Here is a 15,293-nt window from a genome sequence, read left to right on the forward strand (position 1 = left end):
CGGGGTGTCACATTTTAACATAAACAATATATCATGAGGTAAGTATCATAGCTTCATAAATCACTGACGATTTTATGCTTTTATACATTCTTCCCCTTTCGCTGGGTGGTGGATTTAAATATTAAATCATGCTGTGGCCCACCTGCTGCACTGTGGCTTCCAGTTTGGCAGTCAGCTCTTTGACTTCTCGTCGAAGAGCATCACCCTCCTGTTGCCTCTTTTCTCTCTCCTCAACCAGCCTGCTCATCTCCTTCCTCTCCACCTCCAGAGCAGACTGAGCCTCCTCTTTGCTTCTCCTCTCTTCAACAAGAGTAGCAAGTACATCCTCCCTGCTTTGTTTCTCTTCTGAAAGAGCGGCAATCGCATCCTCCTTGGCTCTCCTCTCAGTTTCTAGGGCTGCCTTGGCTTTCTCGTTGCCTTTTCTCTCTTCTTTAAGGGATGCTAGAATCTCCTCTTTGCTTTGCTGCAGCTCCTTTAGTGTGGCAAGGGCCTCCTCCCTTGCTTTCCTTTCCTCCTCTAAGGAGGCCAGCGCCTCCTCTTTTCCCATAGTCTGGTACTCCAAGGCAGCGAGGGCGCCTTCTTTCTCCTTCTCAAGGGCAGCCACCACCTCCTAGGTAATAGGAGTATTGATTTATTTACATGCATTGAATAAACTAGGGTGGGAAGAGTGTCACTGTATACAGAGATGAACAACTCTTGCAGTTAAGTAAAACATGTTATGTTCACAGGGCAGCCTATATGAGGGGGTTTGAAAGGTTTAACCTATTGTCCATAAATTAAAGAAAATTATATATCATATTACTGTTGACCAGGGCTGTACATAACGATTACTTTTTAAATCGATTAATGTAACGATTATTTTTTTGACTAGTCAATTAATCTAACGACTAAATCTGTGTATTCTAAATACACAAACTCAATTAACATAATGTATCCAAAATAAATATCAAAAACACGTCTAATCAATAAATCAATATTTTTTTCAATCAACCTGATGAAGCAATTTAGAGTAATGCCAATAGTAGCATCTTCGTGTTCCACGTGTCCATGTGTTGTGATAATAACATAGCAGACATTAATTAGGCTCCTTCAAACTTTAAATGTTTCTGACATGGATTTATTTCAATATTGAGTAATGCAGTATGATAATCAGTGTGGGGCAAAGAAGTCACAGATCGTCCGTAATGTTAGTTTCAGCTGTTTTCTCGCTCATACGTGGCCGTTAAATAAAGAGAAAGAATATATGAAACGGCCGAATGTTAGACGACACACGGTGTAACCTTACGTTACCATGACAACAGCGGGGCATGATTTACTTTTAACATGAAGGCGATGAAGAAATACTTTGAAAATAGTTTTTAGCAGACTACATGTCCTCGTGGCGATAATGAGCCGTGCTTGTGTTGAGACAGAAAGTAAACACGATTTACGGTGCTGCCGTCTGGACAAAGTGCACCGGGATACTTTCGTTTCACGTACTTGTGGACAGCAGTTGTGCTGCAGTCAAGCTATTTCTAGTTCACAGAGCTCACGGAGCAGCACGTTGTTGAGTGTCTGTCTAAAATACTTCCAAACTTCAGACAGTCGAATGCGCGGTCCAGGGGAATCCCTGCCAACACCGCAGCAACGCTTCAACGCGCGTAAATGCAAGTCTAAGTATTTACGTAATCGATTACGTCTACTACGTCGATGAATCGCCCCAACCCTACTGTTGACCATTTCCTAAAGTATATCAGTGTTAGGATGTCATACTTTCCAGGTAGCAACTGCTGCCCTTTAAGCACGGTTTAGAAATAAAAACACTATATCTTCCTAGATTAGAGGATAAAATGCAGAGAAGCACTGATTTTGAGAGGATAACAAGAATACTGTTTATTGTAATATCATGTTTTCCTGGTGAAATCGGTAATCGACCGTTTCCTGGTGACTGAGCAAAATTCTTTCTATGCAGAAAGTTTGAAAGTCATTGAAAAAGTCTTGCCTTAATAAGGGTAGGTGATTCTGAATAAAATTAAAATGTGGTGCATTACCTCCTAAAGCCAAATGACTGTCCTTTGAGATCCACAGTCATGTTCTAGTTCCCAGGCAAACTTAAAACATTTATAGTGACTTGAAATTATGTTAAAAAATAAACAAACCAATACATTTTAAATTATCTGATCTGTGAACCCAGGTGACCTAGATATGAATAAGCCTAATACCTTCCTGGCCCTATAACAAACATCAGACTAACACTATAGGGGGCGGTGACGGCCGAGGGGTTAGTAAGACGAACACAAAATGAAACCGTTTACCCTCCTGCTGCAAAGGTATTACTGAGAAAGACATTAACCTCCAACTGATAGTGGAGACGCTCATTGATCAACATTACTTGCCTGTGGCAGCATAAATGAAAAGAGCCGCAGAACCATGACGAGGGGATTTTTTGGAAATTAAAAGATGTATCTCCAAATAAAACCAAAACCTTATACTGTAATAGCGGAGATGATGGTAATTCACCCTTTACTGACAACCGGCTCTGTTGAGAGTTATCAGGATACCGATGACATCGCCTCTCTCTCTTTCAGGGCATTCAGCACCTCCTCCTGCTTATGTGCTCCTATGCCGAGGGATCTTACCTGCAGCCGTTCTCTCTCACGTGAGCTCTCCTCCTCGACCAGCATGGAGCGACTTTGCGAGCCCAGCTCTGCCACCCTCCGCAGGTCTCCCACTTGTTTCTCCAGCCGAGCAACCTCTGACGACTCCTCCTGGAGCTGAAAGAGAAGCCTCCTCTTCTCCTCTTCCTCTACTCCGCTGGCTTCACCTACGAAATAACACAGAAAATAAAGAAACACATTTAATATTGAGTATATGAGGATCTTAAGAGTGATTATTTTTGTGTTTTTATGTATGGGTTTATTAATTTCTACATAAACTAGCCACCTACAGTAAATGCTGCACAAATGCTACAGTAAAGCAGGTGACACACTGGCATCCAACTGTCAATAGCCATGTTTCCATCCAATTGTCATGCGAATTTTAAGCGGATTTTTGAAATTTTGCAAAAAAAAGAAGCAGTAAATCCGAAATATGTGCGTTCCCATCAGCTGGTTTGGAGCGAATAAATCAGGCTACAGCAAGCGTAGTTAGGTCAGTAGTTGACGTTACACATGGCTGTAATACACAAGGTGTATGGGTTCCAAACCAGAAACAAAACCAGCCGCATGGACCTGAGGGCCATTGAAAAATGAAGAGAGGTCCTCAGGAATGTGTTTTTAAGCGGGCAAACTGCTACCAGCCATGTCTCCGCATGTTATGACGGGATATCCGGTAAAACTAGCGAAAACAGGTGATCAGACATGAGTTACAAGTTCGCTACGTCAGAACTTATTCGGCAAATGTGTTTCCATCTCCCATTCACTTCAACATGTACATACTTCAAAATGCACGTAAAAAAATTTGATGGAAACACAGCTAATGTCAGAATAAATCACAGAAAGCCATTTAACAGTTTAAAAATACATTGTGCACCACCATGTTGAATTATTGACATTTCATATGTCTTCTTTCATTCGACTGATTTGAAATAGTTTGCATGTTCTTAATGGTTTAAGGGTAACCAACCCCTTTAAGTCAGTTCACCTAAATTATAAAAATATTTTCCCCCCTGACACCATTACTGGTACCAAGCCATGCAAATAGTTCTGGTTTTATTTAATGAGGTTTTGAGATCTATGTGGTGAACAGAACTTCATTTGTGATGTTCAAAAGCGCTGACAAAAGAAAAATCATATTTGAAAACTTTTCCATAAACTGTCTCTATGGATTAACAGTTGTCTTTGTAACTAATGAAGAAATATATATTTTTCTGAGGAACATAACTGTGATATGAGTGAACTGATCTTTCAATTTGTACTGGGTCTAAATTAAAACACCCATGAATGTCCTGAACTTGGAAGTTTGTTTCCATTTATCTGTGCATCAGTCCTCTAGATGCCACAAACTATAACAGCAAGGAGAACAGCTCAGTTTGTATTTCCTTCATCCATCTGTATCCAGCATCTGCCTTTCTGACATATAAAGACAGAGATGGATTTGTGTGTTTTTACCATTGTGTTTGTGAGCCATCGGCTGCTGGACTTTCTGTTGGTGCTCATTCATTTCCAACACCTTCCTCTCCAGCTCCTCTACAGCGTCTCTTATGTCTCCCTGAGCCGCCGTTCGGCCTGAACCCAGACATTTATGAGCAGCCTCAGTGGCTTTCTTTATGCCTGCCAATTCAGAGCAGTCCAGAGATTTGTCCTGCAGAAGAAAGGGCACATCAGAGAAGTTAGTCAGGGAGATTAGTGAGCATATCCTGACAGTTCGAATATCCAGGTTTAGTTCCCCGAGGTGGTTCAAGCACACTTGCCAGAGAGGGCTGGAAACAGACACTTAACCTGTGCCAACTTGAGTAGCTACATACAAATTTCGCCTTGGGTAATTAACATGTGATGTCAAAAAGAGATCAAATAACTTGTCTTGCAATGAAACCTTGCAATTCCCTTTGCTCTCACAGCAAAGAAAGTAATTCCAGCTGCCGTCATTATTATTTCAATGATGAGCTGTAGGCGGAAGCAGGTCAAAGACAGGTCAAACTCAATAATTAGGGCAACTCTGTTACTGAGAACAGGATGTGTGTGTCAAGTTCCAGTGTAGCACAACATGCAGTGCGACAGGTATGAAATACAGCCTCTTCATATTTGCTGTTTTAATTCATGTTTTAATCATTAAATCTTTGTTAGCGGTCAGAATCAGAAACAGCTAAGTTGTTTTTACACAGGAATTTTCTTTAGTGCCTGGGTGCCAGACATAAACCTAGATAAATGTAAAAATATGGAATAGCAATCTACAACAACCTCTTTTTTGCATGCATAACATTTAACAAGTCAATAAGTAAACAAAACACACAATACAAGGTGATCCCAGGGAAAGACTGATTGAGTTACCATGGCTTGTGCATCTGGACTGGGTCCAGTGGTGGACATTTTGTCAATGAGGTTCTTGAAGATCTCCATTCTCCTTTCTGCTCGCTCCTCTAAGATTTCTCTCTCCCTCGCCAGGCGGTCACTGAACCACACACACAAACACATATTTGTATTACTTAAATATAAGACCCAAACTTTTCCGGGACATATATGAAGGGGGGGGGGAAAGTCTCACTTGTAGTCATTCTGCATCTCAGAGAAGAGCTCTGAGAACTCTCTGCTGATTTCTTCTCTGACTCGCGCCTCCATGAGCAGGCTCTCCGCTCGCTCCTTCTTCAGCTGTAGCTGCAGCTGTCTCAACAGCGCCACCTGCCGCTGAGGAACGGGACAACAACAACACATAGCCATGTACAACAATAAAGAGTTTTAAAATTGAAAAGGTTTTGTTCCCTCAGTAAGACTTCTAAATATATATTCATTACATGTCCTTTGTAATAAAACTTTGATGATTTAGTCTATTCATACATGAAGAAACTGAAAACTTTAAGAGAAAATTAAAACATGTAATTCAACACTGTATATTCACTGTTTGACTGATCATCCTGCAATGAGCAGTACAATGGAGACTCCTTTCCTACCTCTAGACTACCTGTCTAATCAAAATGAGAGGGCAACACCATATAAAACAAAGTTCACTAAAAACCAACAGTATGGTTTCTCGACGAAGACTAATTAATTTAGTTACAATCGACGGCAGGTTGCCCGTTAATCGGAAGGTCGGCGGTTCAATCCCCGGCTCCTCCAGGCTGCATGTCGAAGTGTCCTCGGGGAAGATACTGAACCCCGAATTGCCCCTGGCGGCTGTTCTGCCAGTGTATGAATGTGTGTGAATGCAGATGTAGTTTAAAAGCGCTTTGAGTGGTCGAAAAGACTAGAAAGGTGCTATACAAATACTGAGCATTTACATTTGCCTTGCCATCATTGCTTGAGGCACATCAATACTTTACTTTTATTTATTTTCCCTAAATGTATTCTTACCTACCTGATGTTTCCCGAGTGATCTTATACTTTGTGAAATTTTAAATATCTGATATTTTGAGCAATTAGTGGCAACTTCTTTGTTAAAGGCAAGGTATTAAATGGTGTGGGACTGACCTGGTGCATCTTTCTACCGATGAGAATTTTATCATTATCGTGTTCATCGCTGTCTTCTTCATTGCAGGTCTGATCCATTGTATCCTCCATCAGGCTCTTTTCTTCCTCACACTCATCATCTTCATCCTCCTGGACAAATGAATTTAATAACACACTGTAGATTTATTTGGTAATGACTGAAGCCAAAAAAAGCAAGATTCAAACTGCCGGCTAGGGGTGTGCGATATGTTTAGTCTCTGATAATATCTTAATTGTTGTTCTAACGATGTGTGAGCAGTCCGCATTCACTGCACCATGCATGTAGTACATGTGTGCTTGAGTTAAACAAGCAATAGCTGCAGAAAAATGTATGACTGAAGTCAAAGATGTGAGCACAAACAGCACCCAGAGATAAAACACTGACTCAGGACTAATATACAGTAGCTATTAGGTAAAGAACTTCAGGGCTTTCAACACACTACCTACTTATTCAATGTTGGGAACATCACTTACAAACAGAGTAAACTGGCGTAGCCTTCAGCTCTGTCCTGTACAGACTGATCAAATTATTTTTCAGTTTTCTTATGAGTCTGAAAAGTGGTCGTTAAGAAAAGAGAGGACGGAGGTGACTGGAGGAGCTGAGATTAGTAAAGCTAATTAGTGATGTAAACTAGTCCTTATAAGAGAATGAGGAGACATTTCTTTTTGGATTTTAATGTGCAAATAAAATGCACCTCAGAAGGGAGGAGGTATCTCATGTTGCCTAATTTTTTTATATTATGTCAAAAGCTGTAAAATGAAGACATGTTGTGTTGGGGTTTTATATTCAGACAAAAATTTTTGCTACAACTCCATCCTAGGGAAATCACTAAATAGAATATTGTATATTATATTTGTATAAATATAAGAAAGCATGAGCAGAAGTCACCCTGTCTCCACCCCACCTGTACATCCTCCAGGCTACTATCATAGCCAATCAGGGAGCTCCTCCTGTTGCACCGAAGAGCGAAGGATACATCACTGGTGGACCTCTGGGACATGATGGGAAGAGGCCTGGTGGATAGAACCACAACCTGCAAACAGACAGGAGCAGAAAGAAGAACTTAATAATATTTCTATATTATAAAGTGACAATATTTCTCTTTGAGGTCAAAAGTGTCTTGCGAGACTCTTGCAATTGACCCTTTTCACACGTTCTCATGCCAAACATTAATTTTCTCACACAGTGAAAAACATATGTAGGCTATATGTGCGTTTGAGATGACTTCCGCTGACTTGAGAGTTAAATGTGAGACTGCAGGGGTGGGGTAAAGATGGAGGACTTTAATTAAACTGCAGCTCAGAGAGTAAAGCATAATAATGTGTCTGCACCTTCTGAGCCACAGCAGAGAATTTGAGGACGTTGAGAGTCTCGTCGTACATGGAGGCACACTGGTTGATGTTGACGATCATGCAGGCTTTACCTCGACCACAGAAGAAGCCCTGCAGGTAGTGGGTCAGCTTGCTTTCCCTGAAGGGAACATGCTGGAGCAGCCTGAGGGAGGGAACAGACAAAAAAACGGCTTAGTTGGCATTGAAATATGTGCAACTGTTTTTGCTGATAACTTTTAAGACAAATTGTCTTTGAAGCTGCAGTAATACATTAGCGGCCACTAGGGGGTAGATAAGCTGACAGGCGTACAGCCACCACGTATCACCAACTTATTAAGTTGTTACAGCAAACTCCACCAACTAAGATGAGTATTTGGCTCTTGAACTTTCTTTCCCAGCTAGTTGCAAACTTTGTCCATCTTCTGTTTGGTGCTCGATAGGCTGTTTACAGCAGGTGGATCTATTCAGCTACCTTTGGAGGTTGAGGAAAGCCATAACACAACTATACAGCAAAACAAAAAACCGTGTGCTAAAACCTCCACATAGTTTCAGAATTAGACTCCCATCTCCCATCAATTCTACACAGAGACAGAATGACGGACAGGTAATGATCTCACTTGGCCTGCTGATTGTGTCGTAGTGCGTTGATGCATTTTCCCAGGATGAGCAGTGAGGTGTTGATGTTTCCAGCTTCTTTCAGACGCTCTCCTTTATTCTGAGTCTTGGCGCATCGCTCCGAGCCAGCCAGGTCACACAGACACAACCTGATCACAAACACATTAATCCACATAAAAGGAAATGAGAACTCTTTCATGAGAAGATTTTATTTTTGCACACATGCATGCTTTTTCAATGCTGCCTTGTATCACAATCATACAGCAACACTCACCCAAATCCATGTTTATATGCCAGTTAAAGTTTTACTCACTCGCTGACTGCTTGGACCCTCGGAGTCCCACTATCCTCAATCCTCAATATGCGAATGGAGAAAATACTGTGACTGAAGAAAGAGAAAGAAAACATACATTTCAGTAACTTTGTATAATGTGTGAATTATTTTTTTAAAGTCTCTAAGTGTGATTATTTTGACTGATATTGGAATTGCAAAACAATAGGGGGACTGATCATATCACATATACATCATTATTAAGATTGTAATAGAAAAAATTGTGTGATTTTTTTTTTTTTTATATATATTTTTTTTTTATTTTTATAGGTGATACTAAAGATGTTCTCTTTATATAAAAAAAACAAAAAATAATAATAAAAAAGGCATTTTGTAGCACATTTCCTCTTTAACAAATATTCCACCTCTTGCGATTTGAAAATTGCAGTAGGCCATATTGTGATTTTCAATTAATCTTCCAACCCTACTTTGTAGAATAAACAGAAATACACACAAAAACAGAAATACGATGCATACAACACTGTTGTGAAGTGGACCAAAAAAATAAAAAATGCTTCCAAGACTCAGGCTCAGACTTATTCCGCTCAATTTTTCACATGTTGTGTGTGTTTCAGTATGACTACAACCACACTCGAGCAAGTGCAGAGGAAACGGATAGAAATAAAATAAGAAGGGAGGTGAGACTGTGAAGAGAGAGAAAGTATAAGAAGGGGTTTAAAATTGGAGAGATGACTGGGAGGGTAGACATTCCCAAGCCCAAACAGGTCTGCTCTTAAATTACATGTAAAAGGGATTTACATGTGGGCACATTCTCTAATTTTGTCGTATTTTGAAAGTAAATGCTGGTGGCTGAGGTCCTTACCTCCTGCTGGAGAGCTGGTTGAGCCGGGTGGAGGAGAAGCTCTGGTTCTTCTTGCCCAGCTTCATCACCTTGTTAGCCTCTTCCGCACTATTTACCTGAACCCAACGCAGATCTAAATACAAATGCACAAAAATTCTAGTCAGTACTGTTAATTAACAGTAAATGGTCCTTATTTTCTTTACACAACGGCACAGTAGGAAGAGTTAAAGAATTCGAAGATCTTTCTATTAGTTTGGAGGATCGCCCCTATATTTTGAGATACATGGCTGCTCATTCATCAACATTTCACAGGAAAAGGCCCAAATTAATGTATTTTACATACGTATGCCATATGTCAAAAGCTGCAAGGAAAGTCAGTAATTTTTAAAACAAAGAACATTGTAACACAATCTAGCTTTATAGTGTATTGATGAAATTTGTGATTAAAAAGAAACAGAACTGTTATTTTGCCAGAGTTCAAATACTCGCTTAAATCTTCTGCATTATTTTAATATAAAAACAACTGCAGACTTCTGTCAAGTAATGTGGTATTTGTCCCGCCCTCCCTTCAAACCTTTCACAAAGGCGTTGCCCTTGACGTCCTGTGACAGGCGCAGTGCAGTCCTCCTCGGGGCCCCGCTGGGCACCACCTCCAGGAGGTCGTGAATGTTTTCATTGTAGATTTCACAGAAAGAAACCCACACAGAGAACTTTGTTAGCGCTTCCACCTCCAGGCTGATTTTGTCCTCTGCTGCTGCAGTCGTCTGCAGCATAGAGGGGCCTGCAACAGAGACAAACTTAAAATAATCACACTGTAGTAGCAACACACGCTAGAGTATATGCAGTATCAAGGGATGTGAATTGTAAATCTGCATTCCTGCCTTGGGGTTAAGCAGTACATTTTGTATATAAAGACAGTGCTGTCAGTCAGAATTAGTAAAACATTATCTCAGTGCACAGGTTTATTTTTTCATAATAAAAGACAACTAAATCTTGCCTTCAAGGAGAGTCTTATTGGTTGAGTTCAACGGGCCGGCATTGCTCTTCTCGCTCTGAAAAGGGCAGAGGGGAAAAAAAGTTAAAGTTAAAAATGCATAAATGACAGTTCTTCAATAGTTTATTTATATAGTACTTTTAAGAGTAATGTCAGAAGTAAGAGCAAAGTGCTTCACAAGAATAATTACAGCTCCTCCTGAGCTTTAATATTAAAAGGCATTAAGAGTTTATGTCTGGGGAGAGTGATGTCCACTTGTACTTCACAAGCCTTAAGCAAAGTGAAAATGACAGGCCTACTAGTGACATACATTATGTAGTTATTCATGAGTGTAAGTGGCTACATGAACTTTTAGAGCTCTGAAGGGGTTTGTCAGATTGTCCAACAGTGTCTGAACAACCCTATTTCCTGCGCATAATAATTCTTTCCAAAACAAATCATTTGAAAAACATGAAAACACATCACAGTAAGCTGTGTCATGTCACCATCTAATCAGTCTCTCCTTTGCACCCTCTGATTTCACACACCAAAGGTCTTGCCTACGCAGGTGACGCTTCAGCCACAGTTTTTAGTTGTCAGTCTGACGCCTCTCTGACAGAATAAACGCACACTTGTTTGAATCAATACAGACAGATTGCCTGACAGTAAAAATTTTCAGGTCGGAAAACCGTCCGGAATTTCGAAGTTGGGCGGAGGGTGGGGGGATAAAGCGCCTCGGGCAGACAAGTTACCTCTTTAAGTTGTCTGAAGAGGTTTCTCTTGAACACTGCTTCCTCAGCCTGCTGCTCCCTGGTGAGCCTTATGAACTCTCGGCTGCGGTGAGGTTTGATGCTCATCCCGCTGAAAACCTGTTCATCAATACTGCTGAAAATGACGTCGAGAGACCTGGGCAGGATACCAGCATCGGCATCAGGACCTGGAGTGACAAGAGCGTTACTGTTAGGCCACTTCTATTCCACTCTCATTGTAAGACATGTACTTTGTTTTTGTAAGATTAAGGCCAACAGCTGCACAAGAACAATTATTGACATCAGAGATCTCCTGACCATTAGCCAGGTCGCTAGGCAAGCTACGAATGTAGTACGGACCGACCAAACCAGGCAAAATCTTCAATAACAAAGTCATGCCACCTTTCTAGGGTAAAGTTTTTACAACAATAAGATTGTACAGCTTGAGCTATACCGAAAAACATTTAACTCCGTGTGGCTATTACACTGATCAGACACAACATGTCACCTGTTATACAGGGCGTGGTGGCAAAAAGCTACTGCTAAAAAAGTTGTCCTGCATCTGATCTACAAACATCCTCTTCTGAAGAACAATAGTCCAAACTCTTAAATAAACTTTCAGTCATTATTATTATTTATATAATGTATGGGAGAGTGGAACAGACCTAAGAATGTGAAGGTCTTCCCAGCGTTGGTGACTCCATATGTGAAAACCAGCGAGTTTCCCCCTTCGAAAACATCTTTCACTAAATCTTTTACTGTGCCTTCAAACAGCTCTCTCTGCGTTGTCTCAGGACCATACACCTATTAAAGGAAGAAAAAAAGCTCATCAATAAAGTGTAAAAGGTAATCATGAAAAACACTCTTTAAGGTCTTTAACATTTTCTGGCCTGTGAGCTTGATTTTAGTTTAAAAACTGAATGGACAAAGACTCAAATGGATCGTATACAATTGACGATATACTCAAAACAATAAGAAAACATCAACACATAAGTATTAGAAAGGAAACTTTTAAACTTGTTTGGCTTTCTTATCTACCAGGAAACACCAACCTGAGAGAACTGAAAGCGCTGCCCAGTCTGTAGAAAGGATTTGTCAGTGCTGAGCCGCGCTGAGAGGGACAAGCCGGGAGGCTTAAGAAGAACAGTGTCAGGGGGCTCGATGGTAACACAGTCCTGTTAAACACAAAAAGAAGACACTCTTCGAATGATTCTGTATTTTCTCTTTACAGGATTTTACAGCAGAAAGTTTGAAACATAAAGAAAAGACTGTTTTCATTAAGTCATTACTTTCTGAGTAAATACACTAAACTGAGATCTGACAAGTAAAACAAGCAGCTACAAAGCACAATGGTATCAATTTCTTAGCAATTCCCATTAGCAAATTAATATATTTTAATTTACCTGCGACTCTCCATTATTACTCTCTGCTGAGGAAAAGGGCCGGATACGGAGGTAGACCTGTAGGTGTTCTCTGTCCTCGATGTTCGAATGCTGCACAACACATCAGAGTTTAATCAAAAACATCAGGAGGAAAGTAAAAGAAAGGCATTAGGTTGAAGAACAAATATGGGTTAGCTGTGAGAGATCGTTTGGTAAGAAACATTTTCACTTTATTCAATTTAATTAAGTGTTATTTATATAGCACCAAATCATAACAGAAGCTATCCCAGAGCACTTAAATCATGTAAAGCAGGTCTAGTTAGACTCTTTACAATATTGTTTACATACATACAATACATACAATTAAAAAGTGTGCCATCTCCCTAGCAGGTTAAAAATTCTGTGGGAATTCATTTCAATCCAAGAGGTGGACTAGCTGTCACCACTTTACACCTTGTGCACGATGGAAGATGCTTGAGGCCACCGTGGTCTAGAACAGGTTCAAGTCGATCTTAAAACAACAGTCAGGTGTGCCCATGTGAACACAGAAGAGGGGTTTCCTGTAATCTTGCCTTCTCTTCCTAATGCACTTTCAGTGTAAGTGATGGGGGACAAATTCCTCATACCCAAAAAAGTATTGATCCCAGGACCAAGCTCCATATGATGGGAGATGGGGCTTTCTGCTCAGCCACTCCCAGTCTGTGGAATGCTCTCCCTGAGGACACCACAGTCTGTGCATGCTTATAAAAGCGGCCTTAAAACTTCAAAGCTTTCTGGACTTTTCTTTGCTTAGTTGTTTTTATTTTTGTGCCATCTATGTATTTTATTTTAGCACTTATAAGTTGTTTTTTTTTAATCCTCTGCCACTTTGGGATTTGTTTAAATACAAAGTGAGTTACAAATAAAATGTGTTCCTATTGATTTAAAATAATGGCACCAATGTAAATGCGCCTCTCTGACATTACCGGGATTACCTGTGAGTCTGGTAAGGTGCTGAACTCTGATGAGAGATATCTCTTCAAATCTTCAACCTGTTTGTCTTTGTCGCTCAGGCATGAATCCATCATCCTGCAAAAAAGTAAAGCTAAACAGTATCAAAAATGAAAACGGTCACGTAACCACACTTGGCCTGCTTTTTACTCTAACGTTACACCAAAGACAAACTTGCAAGTCTAGCTCGCCTGCTGCGTTACCTTTACCTTCCTTTGGACAGTAAGTTATGTTAAGCCACCTGCTAGCTAGTTAGCTAGTTAGCTGAATATAGCCGCACCTGTCAACTTCTAACATAGTTTGACAAATGTCCGTTTAACTTTAGTTTTCTGGAAAATAAATCAACGACACTCACACTGTGTTATTACTCAACAACATTGCCTACCTGATAGTTGTATTTGGGACATTAAGTGCACAGGCAGAAGGATGTTCTGTTGTGTGCTAACTAACGTTAAGCTAACTAAACAAAACAACACACCGCCGCGGTCTGAGTTCGAAACGGACCAATCAGGTTCAAGCACAAACTGCACATGCGTTGTTTTTTGTGCTGCGTTCACGAGCTCCTTTTATGGTTGGAAATCAGTATACCTCCCGCAAATAACCAATGGTAATGGCGCGTTTAAGCACCCTCTGTTAGGCAGTGCGCCCCTGGCATAAGACTGTATATAAAAAGGCCTCTGGCCGCGGGGAAGCTGGACTTTGGATTCGATATGTGCATTGAACTGAATGCAGCACTAGTAGATAATACTGCAAATGATAGCCTTTGGATGTTGTGATAATTCCCCCTGCTCAAATGGTGAACAATAATCATCCTAACTTAATAATGCATTACATTTAAATAGCGCCTTTTATAACAAACAAACAAACAAAAATGCTACTTGTCCTAGGAGGCTGGACATGCAGTCTACCATTATATAACCCCCTCCATAATGCAAAGATGATGGCCTATCAAGTATTTTATGTTGTGTATACTTTAGATCATAACCAGCGTGAATATGGAGAGGTTTATTCTTTACTAGCAAAAGTTAAAATTGTATTTTTTAACCTGCCAAAATGTATCTGTCACGTGATTTAAATGTAGCTTTATTTACAGGGACTTTATGCTCAGGGACTGCAGCCACAATAGAGGTCACTGCAGTCCGTGAGCAGATTGAAAAAAGGGGCTTCTGGGTTAGTTGTTTTTATCATCTAAAGCATGCTTCTGTTATATATAGGCGTGTGTGCGTGTGTGTGTGTGTGTGTGTGTGTGCGTGTGCGTGTATAATATAGGCCTACACAAAGACAAAAGCAAGTAGGGTTAAACTCAACCCAATGTTTTTCATTCATACGTCACTTAAGACAAAAGCATCTCCTGAATGAATATGAATGACTGTAAATTACAAGAGATAGACTACTGATGTTGAGCTGGTACAGGTACTCCTCTGGCCTACTGGACAATATTTTACACAGTGTGAATTTATTGAAGCTGGTTTACAAGAAAAGACATTCCTTTAACCTGTTAATCTACACACATGAAAATATGAAAGCTGCCTACCATTCAAACTGGATTGAAACCTTTACTGCAGCTCACATTACAACAGGCCATTTAGCTTGTGGCTTTTCAGTTCTGTCTTCACATGAGCAGACTTCCAGGTAGGACTGTATGTCAATGTGAATGTTTTTTATCCATCAGTTTAGCCAAAACCTTTTCAGAAAAGTGAGCAGAGTTAATGAAATTAACTATCACAGTCAGACATCCAGCATAAAATATAAGATGTTAGTTTGGAAGGGATCAGTATTTCTGTCTGAGGAGAAGGAAATTACATCTGTGAGCTCTGAATGGAGTTGAAATAATTAATATTGAACTTAATATATTATAATCAATTTTTAACATGTATGATTAATTAAATTCTAATTGATATACTTTATCATAATAATTTGTTGGTTAGAAAAGTGTCCCCTGCAGAGAGACAAGTTATTTAAACACAGTCTGACAGTTTGAGAAATCTGCTTGTTATTGT

General features: G+C 40.1%; 1 protein-coding gene across 4 annotated transcripts in view; it reads right to left on the bottom strand.

Annotated features, from left to right (window-relative positions):
- Positions 1 to 13,811, bottom strand: part of LOC123980655 (kinesin-like protein KIF20B) — a 53,105-nt gene extending 39,294 nt beyond the window's left edge. For all 4 annotated transcript variants that reach the window (XM_046065178.1, XM_046065177.1, XM_046065176.1 and 1 more), the window contains exons 1-19: positions 13,679 to 13,811; positions 13,278 to 13,371; positions 12,325 to 12,414; positions 11,974 to 12,096; positions 11,587 to 11,725; positions 10,925 to 11,109; positions 10,197 to 10,251; positions 9,774 to 9,980; positions 9,221 to 9,332; positions 8,380 to 8,451; positions 8,069 to 8,215; positions 7,452 to 7,614; positions 7,025 to 7,153; positions 6,102 to 6,230; positions 5,182 to 5,321; positions 4,968 to 5,088; positions 4,089 to 4,281; positions 2,619 to 2,803; positions 143 to 610 (exon numbers count right to left, since the gene is read on the bottom strand). In XM_046065178.1, coding sequence (XP_045921134.1) covers positions 143 to 610; positions 2,619 to 2,803; positions 4,089 to 4,281; positions 4,968 to 5,088; positions 5,182 to 5,321; positions 6,102 to 6,230; positions 7,025 to 7,153; positions 7,452 to 7,614; positions 8,069 to 8,215; positions 8,380 to 8,451; positions 9,221 to 9,332; positions 9,774 to 9,980; positions 10,197 to 10,251; positions 10,925 to 11,109; positions 11,587 to 11,725; positions 11,974 to 12,096; positions 12,325 to 12,414; positions 13,278 to 13,370 — 2,751 coding nt within the window. In that variant the 5' untranslated portion in view covers position 13,371; positions 13,679 to 13,811. The remainder of the gene's footprint in view (positions 1 to 142; positions 611 to 2,618; positions 2,804 to 4,088; positions 4,282 to 4,967; positions 5,089 to 5,181; positions 5,322 to 6,101; positions 6,231 to 7,024; positions 7,154 to 7,451; positions 7,615 to 8,068; positions 8,216 to 8,379; positions 8,452 to 9,220; positions 9,333 to 9,773; positions 9,981 to 10,196; positions 10,252 to 10,924; positions 11,110 to 11,586; positions 11,726 to 11,973; positions 12,097 to 12,324; positions 12,415 to 13,277; positions 13,372 to 13,678) is intronic.
- Between the last annotated feature and the right edge of the window lie 1,482 nt (positions 13,812 to 15,293).

This window comes from Micropterus dolomieu, linkage group LG12 (genome assembly GCF_021292245.1).
Source record: "Micropterus dolomieu isolate WLL.071019.BEF.003 ecotype Adirondacks linkage group LG12, ASM2129224v1, whole genome shotgun sequence".
In the NCBI taxonomy this organism is placed as follows: domain Eukaryota; kingdom Metazoa; phylum Chordata; class Actinopteri; order Centrarchiformes; family Centrarchidae; genus Micropterus; species Micropterus dolomieu.